This window comes from Cynoglossus semilaevis, chromosome 8, assembly GCF_000523025.1.
Source record: "Cynoglossus semilaevis isolate Cse_v1.0 chromosome 8, Cse_v1.0, whole genome shotgun sequence".
NCBI lineage: Eukaryota > Metazoa > Chordata > Actinopteri > Pleuronectiformes > Cynoglossidae > Cynoglossus > Cynoglossus semilaevis.
This window is the reverse complement of record NC_024314.1, coordinates 8,420,496-8,442,234: the sequence shown is the minus strand read 5'-3', so window position 1 is coordinate 8,442,234 and position 21,739 is coordinate 8,420,496. Positions and strand designations below refer to the sequence as shown.

At 39.8% G+C, this 21,739-nt stretch overlaps 1 protein-coding gene across 9 annotated transcripts in view; it reads right to left on the bottom strand.

Annotated features, from left to right (window-relative positions):
• Window positions 1-6,477: 6,477 nt before the first annotated feature.
• Window positions 6,478-21,739, bottom strand: part of rbfox3a (RNA binding fox-1 homolog 3a) — a 413,293-nt gene continuing 398,031 nt past the window's right edge. For all 9 annotated transcript variants that reach the window (XM_017034186.1, XM_017034193.1, XM_017034191.1 and 6 more), the window contains 2 exons: window positions 17,458-17,536; window positions 6,478-6,838 (listed from right to left, as the gene is read on the bottom strand). In XM_017034186.1, the coding sequence (XP_016889675.1) occupies window positions 6,836-6,838; window positions 17,458-17,536 (82 nt within the window). In that variant the 3' untranslated portion in view covers window positions 6,478-6,835. The remainder of the gene's footprint in view (window positions 6,839-17,457; window positions 17,537-21,739) is intronic.

The following is a 21,739-nucleotide window of genomic DNA, read 5'->3' as shown; positions in this document are numbered from 1 at the left end:
GTTTTAAATGATTACATTAACAATTTTCCATTTAGAGAATGTTGGACACGATCCAGAGGATGGGTCCATTTTAAGGAAGATTGCAGCGGTTGCAGCCGGATGCTCGGAAATCGGACAACCTGCTTTGACAAGAGTGTGTCGGCGTCAGGAAGACTGGTCAGGATGGGAGGGAAGAATAAATGCAGCAACGTTTGTGGAGGAAACCTGCGTCAAAGTGCTCGTGACCTGAGTTTGACTTGATGCTTCTCCGTCCAGAAGAAGAATCCGACTGTGGTTGGAGCTAAAGCCCGGACGTCGGAAGGATTTGAAACTGCTGTGAAAACTCCAAATACTACGAGCAGGGAGAAAAGGGCTCGTAAGGTTTTTTTGCTGAGTCGAGGCCTTGAATAAATTATTGATTTCTGCCTTTAATGCGTTGTGTTGAACATGGGGTGAGTCGGAGGAATGATAACCTCATCCATTTACCCTTTACATTTCTTTCTCTCTCTCTCTCTCTCTCCATTCTTTTTTAAACCTAACCATGCAAAAAGCCAAAGGTTTGTGAATACTCTGAAGCCGGACTCTACGACACGTTGAAACATTTTGCAGGGGAAAGAAAAAGAAACAGTTTTGATTGCACAGGTTAAGTGAAGCCACAGCCACACGAGAAGAGTCTCTTCTTCCATCATACAGTTAATACAAGGTTCTGCTATTCACATAAAGGATCTGCATATAAGGAATACAAAAGCACACGTAAGCCTCAACAGATAAAACAGACCAGAAAGACAGACAGACAGACAGAAACAACCAGAATGGAAGGAATTCATCTTTTTCTTTCTGTTGTACTCACAACATTCAAACCTTTGTGCTTTGGGGATCTGCATAGGATGGGGGAGGCGGCCGGGGGCTGGGAGTGTGGGGAGGGGGAGGGGGTGATGGAAATGTGTAAAGGCAACAGTATACTTAATAGCAAAGTAGAAATCTTAGATGGAATTAAGTCACGATAGCTAGATATACTATAGTACAACTATTTACATTCATCAAAGGGAGTTCAGGAGCTCGGAGTCAGGACTTAACTTGGAGGAGAATTAGACGTGACCTCACCAGACGGACCACAGCCATTGTTAGTTTTATATTACAAGTGATCTTTCAACCAGTCTGCAAATGTTACCTGCTTCTGTTGCTTCTTCCCTCAGCGGCGCAGGATAAAATAGAGTTTGTCACCGGAGACCGTGGCGAAGTGTTGTTTTATTAACCGCGATGATATTTGCCCACATTTAACTATATTTCATTTTATTTTGCTAAACTTTGCCCAAGAAGAAAGGCAGCGGAACGGAAAATACTCATGAGTGCCGTTGTCTGGAACATGAACTTTTGTCTGTGTGCCTTTCTCTCTCTTGTCATTTGGTTCTTTTCCCCCCAGTACTCGATTGGTTATATATTTTTAACGTAGCCTAAATAATACAATTCCCATTCCCAGAAAGATGGCTCACTTTGGATGCAATAAAAGCAGAGATTCTGGAGTTGGGCGAGTCACTTCAACCCTCATTTAAATAGCAAAAGACAGAGAATATATTTTTAATGTCTCTGTTAAACATTTACAAACTAGGAAGACTGATGCCAGCAGTTAACAGACCAGGTACCAAGGTCTGGTTTAATGGGAGAATCCTTCAGAGACTCTGGGAGAGCTGAACTGACTAATCAATTAATCAATTAATTGACTTGAGTCATTAAGAGTTAGTGTTCTGATTCTAAACAAAAACTAAAAGACAGTAAATGAAGAAAACAAAGTGTATTACTTCAATGGCTTTGTGATTATTTATACTTATATCTACATTTATTCTAAATGTACTGTCTAATTAACTTTTAGGTTGTTGTTTCTGCTGGTTTTCTGGAATAAAAGATGGAATATATATATATATATATATATGTATATATATATTATTTTTTTTCTATGTCTTTTACCTGACAAAGGTTCAAGTGCACCAACCCATTACAGATGTCAACTTTTACTGCACTCCTGACGTCTCTGATTGTAGCATTAGTAAAAGTCCGACATTTCACCTCAACCTTTACTGAAACTGTCAACACTAAAAACCCTAACCCTGTGGTGTTCATGTTCATCTAGACTCACTAAACGCCGTGATGAGGTGACTAAGGGAAGAAGTGGGAAGAAAGTGGGCCACTGCTGCTGCTGCAAGTATACTGTGGCCTTTAGGGTGGAGGTCACCAGGTTACCAGGGGAGGTAGGTGTGGTTTTTAGCTTGTGGATCAGAGCAGGGCTACACTAAATGGGCGGGTTGAGGGGCTGAGAGGGTAAATGAGGTCTGGCTGCGAGGAGGTTTCAGGTGAACGATAGCTGCTTCAGGGCTTGCATCTGAGGTATACACACTATAAGAAAGAAGGGGGAGTTTTGCAGAAGACCCACATAGGTTTTGGTAGGAAGCTCAAGGATTTTCACATATGTACTGTAAAGCAGGTGACATGGGGAGGGGGCGGGGCTGGGTCTCAGCTGTGGTATGAGTAGTTTATTTTTACCTAAGAGTGGGGTTTGCCTAGAGGGAACGAGTGGAAGGTCTAAGGGATGAGGGAAAGGAGGACATGCTAGCTTGAGCAGAAGGGATTTCTCAGGGTTACAGTTATCAGCCATAGAGAATACCAGAGATAGAATGAAAGCTGCGTAACATTTTTTAAATCTCTCCAACCGGGAAAGGATGGACAGCATTTAAAGTACATGTAAACAGGACGAAAGTCTTAAACCCACAACGGAAAGAAGGGAAAAAATAAGATTTAGAAGAAAAGGGCGGAGGCCAGAGGACGTCTGACTCTCCGCTAAGATTGACATCGTTAGTTGTTTTTATTTGTTTTTTTCTGTTCGTTTTCAGTTAAGTCCCAGTCTTTAGGTTTTTTTTTCGTCAAAGGTCTTCCGCAGTTTTGTCTCTTTTGCCTCCATCCACTGCAGGCGTGGGATTTCAGTTCAACAGCTCAGCAGTGGTGTACAGAGGGGGGGAGGGGCTGGATGGGTGATTTCTGTTTTTTGTACAAAAGTTCATCCACAGACGCACAGACGCTAATTTAGTCCCAGTCTCTGAAACTTTAAGACATCAATCCAGATATGCGTCCAGTGGACGCTCTAAACCCGCCGGTGTGTCCACTCTGAACAATCCAGGGAGGAAAAAAGAAATGCAGCAAGGTGGAAGGATCGCTCCAAGTTTTCACAGAGAGGTGGAAACCACAGGGCAAAACAAAAAGAGGAAGAGGAGGAGGAAGAAGAGAAGAATGAACATTCTTCACTAAGTAACGACTTCTGAATTTTGCTAACGCAGAAGGACTCCATGTCTATGACTTTTTACCACTAACTTCACACAGGTGGACAAAATGAAGGAAACTGCAGCTCTAAAAAAATAAACTTTTTTTAAAGAAAAGGGCAAAAACATCAACTTTTCGATGGAGCGCATTTTAAAAAGGAAAAAAATATTTTGCATGATGGCTGCCATGATACTACCTTGTTCAGCACCAGCTTGTGCTCTTTACTCAGTCGCTATGAGCTACATTCATCTGCATTGCATATGTAAACACTGAAGGACAGAGAGATGGCACGAGCTTCAAATATTTGTGACTACCTTACAGTAAATACAAATTATTTTCTGTGTACAGGTCCCCCAGTACGTCACTGTCCAGCCATCAGGCCAACATACTGTTGTCTACTAGTCTAAACAATGTAACATTATATGCTGTACCAGTTCATGTGTAATTCAGCACTTAATTTAACAGTATATAAAAAAAACTCATTAGCAAAGTGTTTCTTGTATTCTCAGTACAAAATGTGAATTCCGGACTAGTTGATTGCTGCAGTTATAGCCAAGCCAATCGGTACTCGACTAGTATGGACAGGATTTGAAAACAGAGAACATGAATGGTGTTTTATTGTTATTTTTTATGACTGACTTAGACACCACAGTGGTTTCTTGTTAGCAAATGACTTGTAATGTTGCATTACATGAGCACTAATATTTTGAGCAAGTACACAACATGTTTTTAACCTGCTAAGCCATGTTCATAACCACCAGAACCACTCCAGTATAGCAGCGAATACTTTTCATTATCAGTTCATTATGACAGCACTTGACGATTGTTAGCGTGAACTGTAACGCTGCTGTCGCAAATGTAAGTCAATGTGTAGAGAATGAGATATATTATGGTTTACAGTACAGCCTGCTCTGGCCTAAGGCCATGTAGGCAGTCACCTAGGGCGCCATCTGCTGGAAAGGGTGATCATGTTAATCCAAAGAAGAAGAAAAACAAAATACCACAGGACAATAGGGGGTGCCAAACCACAATCTCACAAAGTATGCAAAATGCCTAGAGCCGACTCTTGTTTAAAGTACAATCTAAAATATTATTTTGTTATGAATGGAGCACCATATAAATATGTACACATTTTCCTGACAGGTGTTTCCTTCATTTTGTCCACTCCACATGTCTCAGACAAGTCTACGCACACTCGTTCCTTTGCTCCCTCTTTCTCCTCCTTCTCTTCCTCGCTACACACAATGCGATCACCTCGAGCTCTTTGATACTTCCAAGATTCCAGGGAGAAAGGAGACAAAGATAGAGAGAGTGAGAGAGAGACAGAGATAGAGAAGGGAGAGAAAGAGAGAGAGAGAGAGAGAATACAGGGAAAGTAACTGGAAGAAAAATCCATATTTCAAAAATCGTCTTTTTATCTGTGCCGTCTCCGTCTGTCTTTCTCTCCCACATGAGACGAGTCGCTCCCCATTTTCTTGTTCTTATCAAATTTGAAAAGCCTGACTGTGAAAAAAATTCTGACTGATCCTGTAATGATTACTCATTTCTGTCTCCCCCACCGGCTTCTGGCTGGCTGCAGGGCACTGGTGTTCCTTATAAATGCTTCCCTCATCTTTATTTTTCCCCCAACTCTCCTCTGTCTTCATTTTTCTTTTTTTAAACATTTTTGGCCATGACATTCTTGTCTGGGTCAGCAGAAGAAGTCCAGCATATTATCAGAAACATTTTGCTATATCATTTACACATGTATATAATTCACAGAGTACTGTATGTTTTTGTAAGTATATAGAAAACAACAACATCTACCTAAAAAGTTTTTTAAGAGTTTTTGAAGTTACATTCAGTGGCTGAACTGAAGGGGAAACAAACAAACAAACGAACAAACAAACAAACGGAAAAATAAATGTCAACAGAATAAAACCTCACACAAATAGAAACCCCATCGTACACTGACAGTGCATCGAATCCTGCACAAAAGTCGGAAATCAAAAGGCAAACGTATGTCCAAGAGTTGCAGATCACAAATAGATATATCTATAGTCATATATAAATGTTTTTTTTCTTCTTCTTCTTACTGGTAATACAATAAATACAACATTAGTAAATGGCTACAATTAACTCTCCGACCATGCCTTTACAGCATGTTATTAGTACAACGTTTAAATATAGAAGGATGTCACTAAAGTAGAGATCCATATAAATAGAAAGGTCTAAAGAGACTCTTAATAAAACCTTGTTTTGTTTGTGACTCCCCCCCTCCCTCCCCCAATATCAGATAGTGCTTTTACCCCACCCACCCCAACCTCCCCACCTTCTTAGAATCCACACTCGGTCATCAGGGGAGAGTCAAGCGCCGGATGGTTTGGAAGATGGATGGGAATATTTTTACTGTGCTGCTTCCAAGCAACACAGCTCCAACATCTTCTCCTCCATCTTCTCCTCCTCCTCCTCCTCCTGTCAGGGGTCGCTGGCTCCACCCACACCCTCTACATCCTACCCAACACAATGTACAAAACGCAGTTTACTAACTACACAGCACATCCACCTCAAACCACAAACACTACGAGGACATGTTTGGTAGTGATGTCAGGGGCAGCCAGGCCTGGGGCAGACATGACTAGCTACTCTCACAGTAAACTTCAGTAAATCTTGCGCGTTAATGGAATTGCTGCAACAAATCCTTCCATTCTTGATCTTGCACAAATAAATAGAAGGGATACTTAGTTATTATAGGGCTTTTTTCTCTCAGAAAATACAAAATGCAGACTACTTGACAACAACACTACTGCAGTTCATTAGAGGAAGACAGGCTCGAAAAAAAGCTTGGTACGATCTGAAGACCCCCTCCAAATTTACACTACAGTCACATAGCGGCATGTCTGCTGGACCTGCTAGCTGTCAACACACAAACACTCACTCACACGGACCCCCTATCACTACTGCCCTATCAGTGGATGGTGAGGTGGGTGGGGTGCAGCGGTGGAAGACTCTCCACCAGATGGGGTGAAGGCGATGGACTGGCATCTCCTCACCTCACCTCCCACTCGATTTTAATTTGTAAAGACACATTTTTAACATTTTTCCCCATGTTTTTCTTTTTCTTTTCTTTTGTTGTTTTTTTTGTTAGACATACTTACTATATTACACACATATACTATATAATACGTATATATGTACATTAGTGTTTGCTTTTTTTTGGAAACCATAAACTTAAAAAAGTTTACAAAAATAAAATGTTTTATGGTGACCTCTCTAATCGGTCTACTCCACCCAGCAAGGCTTTGTTGTTTTTTTTTTGTCAGGGGTCAGCAGGATCCCTTTCCCCCCTGGACTACAGGCTCAATGGTTCAGGCCCTGGCCTCGGAGCAGGCCCAGAAACATCCTCCATCCTCCTCGATCCCTTCCTTTTCTTGATAGAAGGGCTCCTTTAGAAATCTGCTCTTTTGTTTTAGGTCATCTTTTTTAGTGTCCTTCTGTGTCCATGATGTTCTTCTTTTTTTTTTAAGATGATGTCCATCTGAACTCATCCCTCTAGTCTTTGTTTTATTTACTAAAAAAAGAAAAAAAGCAAAAAAAAAGTCAGTGTGAAACATTCATTGACCCTGGTGAAGGTAAACTTTTTCTTTTTTTGTTTTTACAAAATCAAACAATATTTTTAGTTATTCTCTTTTACAGCAATGAAAGCAGGATACCACACAGAGCACGATCTATATAAGGAAAACACAATAATCACTTATTACATTAAGCATTTATATTAGTACAGATAGTATTTGCATCATAGGCAGGAAATGTACATCAGTATGATAAGAGTTATTCTGAATTAAACGTGTACTTAAAGTGTACTTATTCAACTTAGCATTTGATAAACAGCAAAAATTGTAGTTAAGAAATGGACTGCAATAAAAACATAGAATCATACAAAATGTATTTCCTTTTAACAGACGACAGAACATACTTGGGCAAATCAGTAAAATATAGGTGGCAGTAATCCAACTTTAAATCTGCACGCTGCCGTTAAACCCAAAGAAGAGTGACAGTGGTTGTTTTACAGGAGAGCAGGATTAACCTCTGAGGACTCAATCACAATTACCTAAATATTTTAGTAACTTTTTCTTTGTGCAGCACCATAATCAGTCGGTGCTCAGCACCACAGTACCCAGGTAGCCAAAAAAAAGAAAATTTTGAAGCTGCTGCAAATGACATAGTAGCAATTTGGTGCCAAATTTCCCATCATGCATTTCTCCTCTTTTTCCTCTGGAGGACAAACATTTACATCACTTTTCTTTGAAGAATGTAGACTCTTCAGAAAATGTTTACTGAAGAGTTCACGGTCATTTACCGACTGCCTACGGATGTATGCGTATTACATCTTATGTACAGTATATGACTAACAGAGTGGTGTGTGTGTGTGTGTGTGTGTGTGTGTGTGTAAGTGTTGAAAGGATCTTCAGAGGCCAGTACACATAACTGAATTCCAACATCACTTTGTAGTTGCTCGTCCAGATCCTCTGAAGAGAGCGCCACAGAGAAAGAACATATCTGTGCCGCTGCAGTTGCCAGTCACATGCAATAACGGCATCCTCTTGTCTCTGTTTAATGAAGCTGCTCCCTCTCAGATGCATTTTTATAACCGGGGCCAGTGCAGAAATTAGGCCTCAGAGGGGAAAGAAGATGGAGGAGAGGGTGTAGAGAACAGCAGGGGCTGAGTGGAGGGGGTGGGGATCAGGGCTGTAAAGTATTGCTTATATGCACTTGGATATTCCAAGCTGGGCTCCGAGCTGAGCTGAGGTGACAAATATATTTTATTCACATTGGTCAGAAACCTCCCTTAGGAGTTAATGGGTTGATCTCCCCAAATACTGTCTGCTCTTTAGCTGGAGAATCACTCTTCCCCACTCCACAGAGATCCTGCTCCAAGATACTGTGTTTACACAGTTTTATCAATACAGTGAAATAACAGACAAGTGTGAACCTGACAAGTGGTTCTTCAGAGTTGTGTATTGAGATTTCAGGATAAACAGTAGGAATATAATGCACGAGTTATCTTCAAAGATAGTGGAGAGAGAAAAAAAAATGCTGCATTTAGAGACAATAGGCAAACAGAGCACCGTGAAATGAAGAAACCAGATGCAGATATATATATATATACTTCAGATACTGACATGAGCCTATACTGGCATAGTCTTATAGTTTATCAGGACAAACAAAAAAGGATATTTGGATTAAAGGTAGACTTCGACACAGAAAGTGTTTTCAAAGGTTTAACAAATACGACACACACAGGTGATAAATTATTGGACAAATCAGTCATATTATATACAGGACAACAGGCAAATAAATCACACACAGCACCTTGGAAACTACAACACAATATTCGGTTGGTTCTTCTTCTTTCATATAAAACAGTCGTCTATAAAAACACACCGATGTGAAATCACTTGTCTTTAAAACAAGGAGGAGAGCACAAATTTAAACGGCTGTATTAGAGAAAATGAGGTCTGCAGTCAGACGGCGATGAGAGGTGAAGCACCTCTGCTTTGTTTCCATCTGAAACATTGCCGTGATGAGCTCTACTGTGGCTTCAGGGAAACCTCTCTGGTATTGTAATCTATAATTTGTCTCGGTTGCTCCATATATAATAAAAGCTAGCTTTTCCACATTGAGAGGTGAGCTGGGATCAGCCATACAGAGGTGGGCAGAGTTCTGTTCCATTGCATATACTTAAAGGGGAAATCTGTGAGTTTTTGATCACAGAGTGAGAACCTGTGCCGTGATACACAACATAATATGCTCAAAATGTCATTTCAAGTGCGATGCAACATGAACTGGTGCCTTTTCGGACACCACTGTGCAGGTATTGCTCTTTAGACAGTTCTTATTCACGACTGTTTCCAATAGCTGCACTTGCTGTTTTCCTGTTCTTTTGAAGCACATACAAAATTGTGATGTTACGGAACATTTGTCACAATATTTTGAAATAATTTGGAGGTGAACCTACAAGCTCATCCCCCATAGCTTGGCTGGAAACCATAAACACTATCTAACACGTTGTTAAAGAATTAGCTATTCAACTCACCGTGAGCTCAGCTTATTTCTTAAAATTTTCTCTGTTCTTTAACTTACATTTCGCTTTGAAATTTGATTTTAAATTTGCGCTCTCTCTTTTTCAAACCAGTACAAAATAATTGTTCTCCTGTTAGCAATAGAGGCGTAGAGGTTATTCAGGGGAAAAAACAAAGAAATAAACATTAGTTGCACTAATTTACTGATTAACAGATATACAGTAAATACATAGAAAGACATAAATATTTGTCTAAACAGAAAGAGTTAAAGCTTTTTCTCTCCTAATAGAAAAATGTTGCTGTTTTCAAAATCCCAACCAACCACTGATGTATATATATATATATATAACTATAGAAAGGAAAAAACATTTATATTTATTTTTATTTATATGTTACCTAGACTAAACATTAGACTAATAAATACTACGCTACTACGTACACCCTTTGTCTATGATACACTAGTACAAGCGAATGACTTCCAAAGCCATTGGACAAACAGATTTAGAAAATTGTTAAAGTGCATATACAGTATGAGCGACTGAAACACAAATACCATATTTTTATTTACATTAGTTGTAAATAGGAGAGTTGATATCCCATCACTACTGAATGTACAGTGTACTCTAAGTCTATGTATGAGTGCATATTTGTAGAAGCTTTTAATGTACAGTACACTGGATATCACACACCAGACAATAAATACTTCTTTACTGTGTTAAATACTTGACTCTACTTCAAAGAAACATTTTCCTAAAGAAATTCTACCTTACAATCATTTAAAAAAAAATCCCCTAAATGGTTTTAATGGTGCTCAGGTGCTCGATTGTTTCCCAGGGATTCTGCCCCCGTCTGTGTTTTCTTATTTCACAAATGGTTGTGATACTTCTTATGAGACAAATATTTACAAGCAGCAAAGATATCTGCAAGGGGGCAGTAATGCACAGAATAAAGAGCTGCTAAAATGCATAAGAGGTGGAGTGGAGGAGCGGTATTAGCTTAGTGGAGACTTAGCTAATATGACTTTGTATAATTATTTTAGGTTCGGAATCTATGAACAAATACTTTTGTGTTGCTCAATGTTTTTCTTCAGGACTTTTGTAGGTAAAAATGTGAATAAAGTTCAAGAACTGAAAATAATGTGTAACTCACAATCTTGTTAGCGCTGCATCAGACAGCTGGCGCTAAGCGTTATTGTCCTAACCAATCCTGATTGACCAGCTAAGCTAACAATTAATACTGAAAACTTTGGGAAGAGTACTTTTCAAGTGGAGTGGGACATTTTTGGAGCAGAAATGACCAGCCACACGGTTTGACTGAGATTAGCTCTTTAAGTTGGACGAAAGAGCTGCCATGGGTTTAGACATCTACTAAGTGAGTGGAGGCTCTGGGGTGAGTTCAGTCAGACTAAACTAGGTCAGTGTGAACGCAGCCTAATTCACAGTCGCCGGGAAATACATATAGATAAAAAAAAAGTTTGAGTGGTGGCTTGTGTTTGGAGGCCGTGTCGGGGTTAGACAGAGTGCTGTGTGCTGTAAACCTACTGGAAAGGACACAGACAGACACCAGCGACAGCAGGAGACCAAGTCATGGAAATGTGTGTGTGTGTGTGTGTGTGTGAGTCTAGTCACTCTGGTATATCTTCAAATGAGATCAGTGCTTATTGACTGAACTCTCTTATCTCTAATCTGGAGGCTAAATTGCCTCAGTTGCTGCTTCTTTTCACACTCCCCTTTCCTTCTGTGCTACTGACTCCGCTCTTTACAATCCCATCAGACACAGCAGGCACAGATGCTATTTACTGGTGGGAGTGTGTGTGTGTGTGTGTGTGTGTGCAGATTAGTGGGTAAGTGAATACTTGGGTGTATTGGGAAGTGATGCCTGTTGCTTTTAGCTTGTGTCTGTCTGTGCTATGCAGCATGAATGCGTGCACAGCGGGGGAGAGGACATAAGGTTGCAGATGTTAAAGGATATGATCCTGAAAATTAAAGGTCCCATATTGTACACAGTGAGATTTCTCTGCCTTTTCTTATTAGACTGCACAGTGGGGTGTGTGAGTAATGTACATTTGTCAGAGTGTGCAGTCCATTAGGAAATGTCCCCATATAGTGGCGTGCATAAGTCTGGAGTCTGCTCCTGTTTATTATGTCTCACTTAAGGGCTTTTAATGCTTGCCCTTTTGAAAAAAAAGAAGACATTTTCTGGAATTGTTTTGGGGTCTCACAGGCGAGCCCAGAAAGTCTTAGTTCTTTTTGTGCACGCTTACTCTTACACTTACTTAATAAAATGACATGTTACATAATACATGTCTTTTTTTTATCAGTGTCTTTAAAGAAGGCCACAGGAGTAGTACTTGATTGAGAACTTCAAGTAAAGCATTGAAGAGGCTCTGTCATAGCCTAGGGCTGCTTTTCAGCCATGCCTGAAGTATTATAAATAATGGGACCATACTCAATATTGACATGTATCTTAACGCCGATATTAGTTTGCACTAACTAATGTCTTAATACTTTCCTTAAAGCAGTGGCTAAAAACCAGGTGCACACGACAGTCTGGGCACTCTGTCGAGGCCAAATACATTCTAACTGTAATCCTCCCATAAACTGCCACTTGTGTTTCATACTTGGCATCCCTCCCAGCCAACTGCAGGTAAAGCTAGAATCCTCTTGGTAATCTACTTGCCATCTTCCACTCATGTTGCTGCCCATCTCTACCCTCTTTTCTCCCTGATGGTCTCAAATTCTGCAGCAGCGCACGTTTCCCTGGGCTGCCTTCTTGATGCTCATTGGCACCTTACCAAAGCATCCACACAGGATGGTTAGAGCCAATGAGAGTGCAGTGAATGTCGAGGCAGCATTTGTGTCACTCTTTTGTTGGAACTGGATCCTGCGTCACATACAGTGACCACTAAAACGGATAGGAGATGTTGGGCCGTTGACATGTCTCCATACGACTTGTGTCTCATGGTCTGTCATATTTATATGATGTCTTCTTACTCATATTCAGTAATAAATCAGAATTCATTATCTGTTTGCATGTGAACACAAAACAGACTAATTTATAATGAGAAAGCGATTAAAGATTCTCAAAAAATATCTGAAGTAGACAAGGCTCCTTTCATTTGGATTTATAATATCAAAGAGCTTCACCATATAAGGTAAAAGGTCTCAAATAATACTTTTGGCTCTTCTTAAAGTGAATATGACTGAGGTAAATACCAATCCAATCTAAAGGAAAATGGACAATGAGTTAAGGTTAAACTAATTTTGACATAGTCGCTGTCCCTTCTAATCTAAGATCAGGTGAAAAGCTACTTCAGGTCTTGTTGGTGATGGTTGTAAACATGTCAAAGTTAATACTGATTGCTATTGTGTTTGTAGGGATTAGTGCCTTCATGAAGTGATTCTGTGAGTCTGCAGTTGAACTACAGTAATTTAAGTAGTTCTTGTGGACGTTAAACTGTCACTTACACATTGAACATACTCAGGTTCTTCCATTATTTTTCCATGACGTTTTTTCCTCTAAGTGGGATTCCAATATTTCCTAAATGATTCTAATCTAAAAGTATCTAAACTTAATGTTTCTTCTTTGATGTTCAAACATTTGGACCTTTAAAATATCCATAATTGCATTGCTTATAATCTTGGTTCAAATATATAATATTTGATCCACTTATACTTGATGGATGCTTCTACTGGCAGGATGTCAGGTTTGAATAAGATGAAATGAAATATAACTCAGTGTGTGCATCGCGGCTGCAGCTGAACGTGAGAGTGGATATTGGATTAACATTAATCTGTGGACACACCCAAGTGTGTTCTCCTGTGATAGTTGCTGTTTTCCTGTTTCTTAAGGGCTGCTTGGTATTTTCTTGCCTCCTTGTGGCCCAAATGCGCTTAAATCCTTGTTTTAAAAGCTGTACTGTGAGTTCAACGTTGTCTTCGTATGTTTGTCAGTGTTTCCGCGCACGCACACACACACATATTGCAAATGTGAGGGTTTTATTGCTGGGTATGTGCTGGACGTGAGGCGGTGAAACAGTGAGAAGCCTGGTGGTGTTCTCCTTTAAAGCCATTCAGCAGTAATGGGATACCTCATGCCTCTGGCACTGTGCCAGCGATCAATGCGCTCTAACACACTGCTGCCCGCTTTCGCAATGGCTGCCATAGCTCCTGCTCCACCCTGCTATACATCACTTCCTCCTGCATTCACATGCCGTCATATATCACACTCTTCCTCTCACCTTCTGCGTTTCCTAATACATCACTTCCTGGTAGCCATTTTTTTCCCTTTGTTGTTTTTACAGTTTCACCTCCTCTGGGCCGAGCAGCTCTGAGCCCCATTACCAACAGTCTGAAACTCAGCTCCAGCGCTTGGCTCGCTCACAAACGGAGCCGGCGTGTGTCAGGGGTTGAATGGCTGCATCATTTACTTATTAATTGGTCTGAATTTCGCTTCTCAAACTGGAATTGCCTGAGCATTAACACTCTTAATGTATATTGGGGGAAATGAATGATCCAAACAATAAAAAAAGTAGGGAAATTAGACGGAATTAAAAGTGGAACAAAAGGCCGCTCTGAAGGAGCTGAGTTGCAGACCAATAAAAAGGAGAGAAAAAGCCAAGTAGAGGTCTCTCTCTCTCTCTCTCTCTGTGCCTCTCTCTCTCTCTCTCCACCTTCTCCCATTTCGACATGTTTCTATTGTTTTCCCACCACGGACATTTCAACACAAATACATTCAAATCAACACAGAGTAACAAAATGTTGTTTTTCCAAAGTAAGTACAGTTACATCAACAAGTGACAACATATACACTTGGTAAAAAGGGGAAGCAACTTGAGAGTGGGTCACATTTGCCACCTGGAATCTTTTTTTGTTTCTAGTTTTCCACCAATAGGGTTAAAGGTGGTTATCTAGTGATTTCGTTTGTTGCTGTTTTTTGTCTGGAAAAGGGGGCATGTCTCCCTCTTTTCTAGTAGGGAGTGAAGCGACTGCACCCTCCTCTGTAAAGGCTAGCCTGCAACATCAAAGATGAAAAAGCTCCAATCAGTATTCAGTGTAGAACCTGAAGTCTTTGTGAAATGAATATTGAAAAGTAACGTCTCTCTCTCCTCCAAAGAACCCCTTCCTCCCTTTTCCCCCTGCTTGATTCTCATTTAATTGAGTGGTATTTTGTTCACGGGGGCCAGTTAGGGACAATTTTTGCCAGATGAAGGAATGTGATGGTACCATTTGCTGTTTGCCCAGGAGAATGGATTGATGTAGTTTGTCTTCTTCAGACTCAATGTTAAACAAAAACGGCGGTGGAATCCTTTAGCACATTCTGTCATAGATCACCTTTAAGATATTCCTCATTGATCTGCTATTCCATGAGTCACACACTGAATCCCTAATTGTCTGAGCAGATACTGTACGTGCTGAAGGCGAGAGGAGGCAGGAAGCAGCCGAGGCGGGAGAAGCCCGAGCACCCGCCGCAGTTATGATGGTGTTTTACGAGTCATGTCAAGCCAGAAGACAGATCCAAATATTCATTTCTTAGCGTTTAATCTCTAATGTGTCATTTAACAGCGTAAATGAGTTTAATGAGGCAAAAAGCACTGCATATGAAGCTTGCAGCCATCGGAGTGTATTTGAATACCCCCCGCACCCTAAAATTCCGGAAGATTTAATTAATGTTTTTTTTTTTTTTCAGACAAACACGGTAAGATCGCTTCCTTCAGATGCAGATAATCATTTTGTTTTATATCTCCTCTCAGCTGCTCCCTTCAGGTGTCACCACAGTGGATCATCTGCCTCCATCTCACCCTCTCTGTCCCTCCACTCCTCTACTGTTACTCCAACCATCTCTATAACAACGACAACAGAAACTATTTAATAGGACTCTCCCTCTGGCTGCACCTACATTCTGGCTACACTGTGTCTGGATTCCCGAAACTCCTCTCAGAGATCAAGACGTGTTTCAGGATACATAAGCTAATGTATCCTGATGTCATGAATGTCTGATTCAATAGCCACTAGAGAATTGTGGCATCTACACCACTTTAATTAAGTGGATCACATACAGCCTATAGTATTAGTCCTATGTTATCCACTAGTTACCAGAATGTGGGCAACACAGTGAAACTAAATTGTGACCCACATTCTAGAAACCCAATAACCTAGGTGGCCCACTAAAGGGTTATGGATAATGGTTACTGGAATTGCTTCATGTTTGTTAAAATCATAGAGCGTACATAAGAAATGGATTTTGGATATAATTAATATAAGAGATAGAGGAAATTATCAGCAGTACTTTGTTGGTTCCAGACTACTTCAAACTGGATTTGTAAGTAAATATTAACAAACATTTCCTTTGCAACCACCTGCTCCTGATCATTAATGTTTTAATCTACTGAATATTTATATTTAGAGAAAAATGGAGAAGACCCAGAATTAGCATTTTTGGTTCAAAAGTGCTCAGAAAACTAAAAAGATTTTAGGACATGAGGTAAGAAGTAGCCTGTTTTTCAACTGACTTTTACTTTTATAGTGCTACTTTAGAGCAGTGATAATTAACTGGTGGCCCCATGAATTGATTCTAAATGAGAGAATTTAAATTCATTTTATTTGAGAGTCCGGCCCCCAAAGTGTCTGTCCAGAACAATTGTGGCCCTCCGACAAATATAGTTGATGACCGCTGCTTTAGAGCTACTAAAACCAGTGGACCACTTATATTCCTTACAGTCCATTCTCAGTCTATGAACAAAAACAACCCTCATTTAGTTTCCTTTGTAGCCACAGCACTAGGTTAAACAACTGTTGTTCGTGTTAATAAAGAGTCACATATCAGAACCATTAACATCATTGGTTTTGATGATGTTTCTCGGCGTCTCTCTGTGTCTCAGTGACTCTGTCAAATCTTTGTGCTTTCATCAAGTCTGGCTCCGAATTTGAGGCAGGCCAAAGTTTGAGACAAAGTTTTGGATGTTATTTTATAATGTCGAGAAACAAGAGATTTAAAAAAAAAATTGGAGCAAGAAGTTTGGACCGCACATGGGAGAATGAGGGGAAAAGGGGAGGAGTAATTTGAAGAAAAAAGAGAAGAAAGTGTTGAGTAATAAGGAGGAAAACACAGGCCACTGTTTTAATTAAGTAAATGAAGAGGAAAAAATGGTTGTAATTAATGAAGGCTTTTAGCTAGCAGCTGCACTAGGAGGGGAAGGAGGTTGGGAGGGTGTCTGGGGGAGGAGGCACGGGGAGGCGGTGGTAGGGCTTTTCGCTTTCCATCACTACAAACATGTCAGCACTCAGCATTAACCCTCATCTGTCTTCAGTCCAAGATGCTGCACTAAGCAGCAGCTCTGGCTGCAGCCAGTTTCCGTCGACAATGTTAAAATTTTCCACTCCGTCGATTACTTTTTTCTCCACTCTTGTCTTTTTTTTTCTCCCCTTTTTTTCTACTTTAATCTCCCATAGCACATTGAATCATGTACTAGATGGCTGTTAATCTTTGGAGGAAGTCCGACCCACACCCTTAAAAGAAAACAAATTGTATTTTCACTTTCTCATGGCTTGCTCCGATTTTGTTCTTTAGAACGTTTTTTTTTGTTATTTGTTTTCATCTTTGATGTTAGCTGCAAAGCTAGCTAAAAACAAACATTAACCATTTGACTCCCCTTGAAAAAAAACTTTTTTTTTGTTTTTTGAAGAGACAGTTTCCTGTAGGGAGGGATTCTCAGTCTCAATTTGATTTTGAGCAAATACTATTCAGGCCCATGAAATTGAATAGGGGGTTTGAGAATAAGGAAATGTCCCTTTTTCATTTACTAAAGTGGCAAAGATTCACATTAAACATTGAAATGTCTCCCTCACAGGAAAAACTCAAAGACACAACAAGGAGAAAAACATGGAATAATCGCTACGATGTTCCATGACTGTGAGAGTTAAGCACATTAAAAGACATCTTTACTGTTACTGTCAAGTGTTCAAGCGTCTACTGTAAAGCTATTCACGGTGCATCATAAATGATTGTGCAGCTCAGTGGTGCTGCGCCCAGCTCATCATGATATCTCTCACACTCTAATATCATATTCAAATGGTCAGCAGGAGAGAAAAACAGGAAACTGACTCACCATAGTGCCTACACTGTAAGTGGCCGCAGGACCGATCGTGTGGTGATATGGGTCTGCTGTTGCATAGACTCTGCCATAACTGTGGAGAAGAAAACCGGCGGAAACTGAGTTAGACGCAACAAAAACAGTTTCCAACAACACAGCAGAGAAAGTGCGGCTGTACAGAGCTCCTCCAGAAGGCCTGACAAAACAGTGTTGTTAGACACAAAAATAGTTCCTCACTTTCTAAGTACTGACCCGAGGCCACTGACCTATTTTCACTCATTTCCATTCTTGAATCTAATTATAAAGCTAACTATAAAACTAGAACATGAGCTGTGGAAAGTGCAGGCTTCTGCCAAGGCAGTGAAGAGAACTATTTTTGTTTAGTCATCTGTTCTGCACCTCAATATGCAGCAGGGACGTCCAAACTTGTATTCATTTATTATTTTTTCAAACTTTTGTTATCCGAAGCAAAGTGTGATGAAATCAACACAACTACACTATTAGTACAAACAATTTATCCAGTTTTAACAGATAATAAAAATACAACTAGCACAGGGAGTAACTGGGAAAGCAAAAGCTGCGAAAATCTGGTCAGGAACATCGCAAAAACTGCTAAAAATTGTAAAAATAATGCTAATGTAGATAATAGTTATAATACAATAAATATAAAAACTGTTTACATATGAAGGGAATAAATACATACGTTAGCTACTGTAAAAGACAACCAAGTGGTGAGGTGCTGTAATCAGTAGGTAGCCTAGCTGGATTAACATTAGCCTCAGAGTAACAGAAAGTTAGTCCATTGTCTTAAATCAGTCTAAAAGTAGGAAAGAGAAAGTAAAAAAAAAAGAGACAACAATAGAGGAACAAGTTTTTTCAGAAAAAGACAGCACAGAATAATAAAAAAAAGCCTGTTAGCTACTGTCAAATTGAAAAAATATAAATGGAATAATATGTTGAAACTTTAATGAATAAATCAGGAAAAACTGAGTTGAGGAACACATATTCACAATTAGTCATAAAAATAAAATGTAAAACATAACATTTTTCTGAAATAAAGGATAAAGCACTATTGCAGCCCAAAATGTTTTTTTTTAGCAAAATAATAAAATGTTCCTTACAGTAGCTTAAAGGTCTGGAGGAGTATATAGAGTCTTTATAAGTAATATACAAAAAGATTTACAAAATAAAGCCAAAGTCAATCCAAAATAAAGAAAAAGAAAAAAAAAAAACAGTTATAAAAGTGAAAATAACAAAGTCACTGTGGTTGCAGTGGACCTCGTCTGAAAATGGAAAATATTTTCCCAAGAAGAAAAATAAGAAGTTTTAAGAAGTTGAGGCCAAAGTTAACTTGTTAAGGTGTAATGCCTGGCTCCTGGGCTGGAGTTTGACCACTGCTGACATATATTGAGTCACAGAGTCAGAGACCAGACCTTCGGTTTATGTGTTTGGCCGTTTATTATCTTAACGGTCAATAAAACAACAGTTTGTGTATGGTTTGGGTGTTTTATTGTCCTTTTTTTGTTTTTTATTGAAGTGCTCCTCTTTTATGATTTATATTGATAATCAGTAACAATAAATATCAAACATGGTTAATAAAGCACATACACGGAATGACTTGATTTATGTGACCGTAGCGAACTGTAAATCATGAATTAAACCGTTTTAATAGGACACAATACTCATTCGGTGGGTCTTCTCGTCAAAGCTGCAGCGTGTTTACACTTTTGTCAACAGTCTTTGAACGTTCTCGCAGCGAAGAATCACATTTTGCGACTTTGGAGGCAGCAGTGTGGAAACTGGAGGCAAAATTGTACTCACAAGCCACACAAAGAAAACACTATGTTATTGTCATGCTAATAACAAACACTAATAAAAAGGTTGGTGGCCGCGGGGTATTGTGATACCCCCGTAGTATTTACACCCACTGAACACAGTCTATGAATGCACTGCAAAGATCAGGACCTGCATTTTCCAAGTCTGACAGTAGCCCTCGAGGGAACTGTGCATAAAAGTTGCCTAAGATTAAAAACGCTCCTATTTCAGAAGAGAACATTAGAGTTCTACTTTAGAAACTCTGTGAATGAATACACCCATGGCCCAGGCTCCATTTTCTACAACATCAATGCAGGGCAAGATCAACTTGCTCAGGGACCACGGGGCAATTTTGAACAGAGTGCTCCTATTGATGTTCTTAAAATATCCTTCAGGTGCACACAGCAGCAGCACAGCGCACCGCACATTACAGTATTATGATATTTTTGCACCCAGACCCCAGGAATGATTCAGTGCTGCGCTGATGAAATACAACCTGCCGCAGGTCTGCTGTGTGTGTGAGTTTGTGGTGATTAAATTAAAACCACGGAGTGATCAATAATGAATTGTGTATGGTAATACGGCTCTCCATGCAGCACAGGTTGGCCTGGATTGACTACATTATGAATATGAATTTTAAAAATGAATTGGCTTCAGTGCATTATTATTGCAATACATATTCTGAATGTCTGGCTGAAGTAATGCAGTCTAATGCAGTGCCTACATTCAGCAGCCTCTCTTCCATAAAAGTTGCTACGCCACCTAGAGCACTGATCGTCAACTGACAGCCTGTGGACTGAGTTCAGCCCACCAAGTCTCAGTCAAATATGGTCTGAGACTGGATTTCAAAATAAACATTAAATAATACTTTTATTTAATTATACTGTATATGAATGTCCACCTGCCCTCAAACAGACAAAATATAGTTGGTGACCCCTGACATAGAGGATCAATTTAAGGTGTCTGTATTTAAGAAACACAGACAAGAGAACAGAGAAGATATGTTAGTGTTTTTACTGATTATTAACATTATATATGTTAAACACAGGCTGCTTTAGGATTTGTACCTGCAACAATATCCATAAGAATTAAAAAAAGGGCAATTTAGCAACGGACCTGAGCTGCTCCAGTGGTCACTCAGAGTTTATCATCATGATTCGACAAACTTTTATAATACTATACAGATCTGGACTGCAGGCGGGCCAGTCATGGGCACAAACCATTGCAGTAGAGCCAAATTTTTTTCTGAATTATGTGAAATAAGACTAAAACACAAATCTCTCTGTTGTTTGTTTATCTGTTAAATGACAATTGAAGCAAATTAACCACCAGAATATGTTAGATTTAACTGTATCTTTGAAGTGTACCATCTTCAGGTTTGCTAAATAAAACACAAGTCCATTACAGTGTATTTAGAGACTGTCCAGAGGACAGAGTCAGTGAGGACAGGTCTGCAGCTCCAGGGGACGTTCATGTACATGAGGCCGCAGATTTACACTCTGTGCCATTTTGACTTATTCCCTAAACATAAAACTGTATGGATCCTTTGAACCGGCACAAATCAAGGGGCGAAGTTCATCAGATGGTAAATACCTTTAATTGTTTCCCCTGCCTCCATGCACCAGACACACCTCGCACATGTTGGCTGTGATTGAAGAGCCCTGATAATTGATGGGGAGTGCTAAAATGAGTATGCATGAGACACATAAGGCATTGGGTCGTCGATTTTAACTGAGGTCTGGAGGAGAGATCTATAATCATTTCCCCCTCTCACTCAAGCTAAGGACAGACCTATGGGATGAAAATGCAATCAATGTTTCCCTATAAATGTACGTTGTAAAGGTAAGAGTGTGTGATTGCAATGATTTGTTTTACCCATTTCAATTTATGAGAAAAGGGGGACAAGTGTTTAATCTTCCTTCTGATGGGGAAGGAATGGCAATAAAAGTGGCGTCGGCCAGAAGGAAAAAAAAAACGGGAAATATAAGGAATAAGACGGAGAAGGTGATGGGAATAACAAAAGACTGGCGGAAGGCAGAATGAGATGATGGCAGGAAAACAAAGAGGTAATATTTTAAGTTGTGAAAACAGAGTAAAAAACCTATATAGTAGGCTTGTAAAGTTTAAAGTAGAGAATGCCTTGGAGTCTACAAAGTCAGGATGTAAACTAAAAAGAACAGTTTGAATCCCGGGGAATTTATCTGAGGTTGTTTCATTAAGCTGAGGCTGTTCCTCCCTTTACTGATTTCTTTACTCCACCTGTTCTGTGTCTTCCTCTCTGACATGTATCTCTCTGTCTCGGCAGGTCAATTTCTTTCTCCAAGCACCGACTTGGAAAATACACTCCCTCTGCACTTCCCTCCTTCAGTATTCCACACTTTCCTCTTTGTCTGATGCCACCAATCACTTTATTTATATTCCTCTCTTCCTGTCCTCTTTGTTTATTCTCCTCTGAAAGTAACAGGGAAACGACACAGGTCTG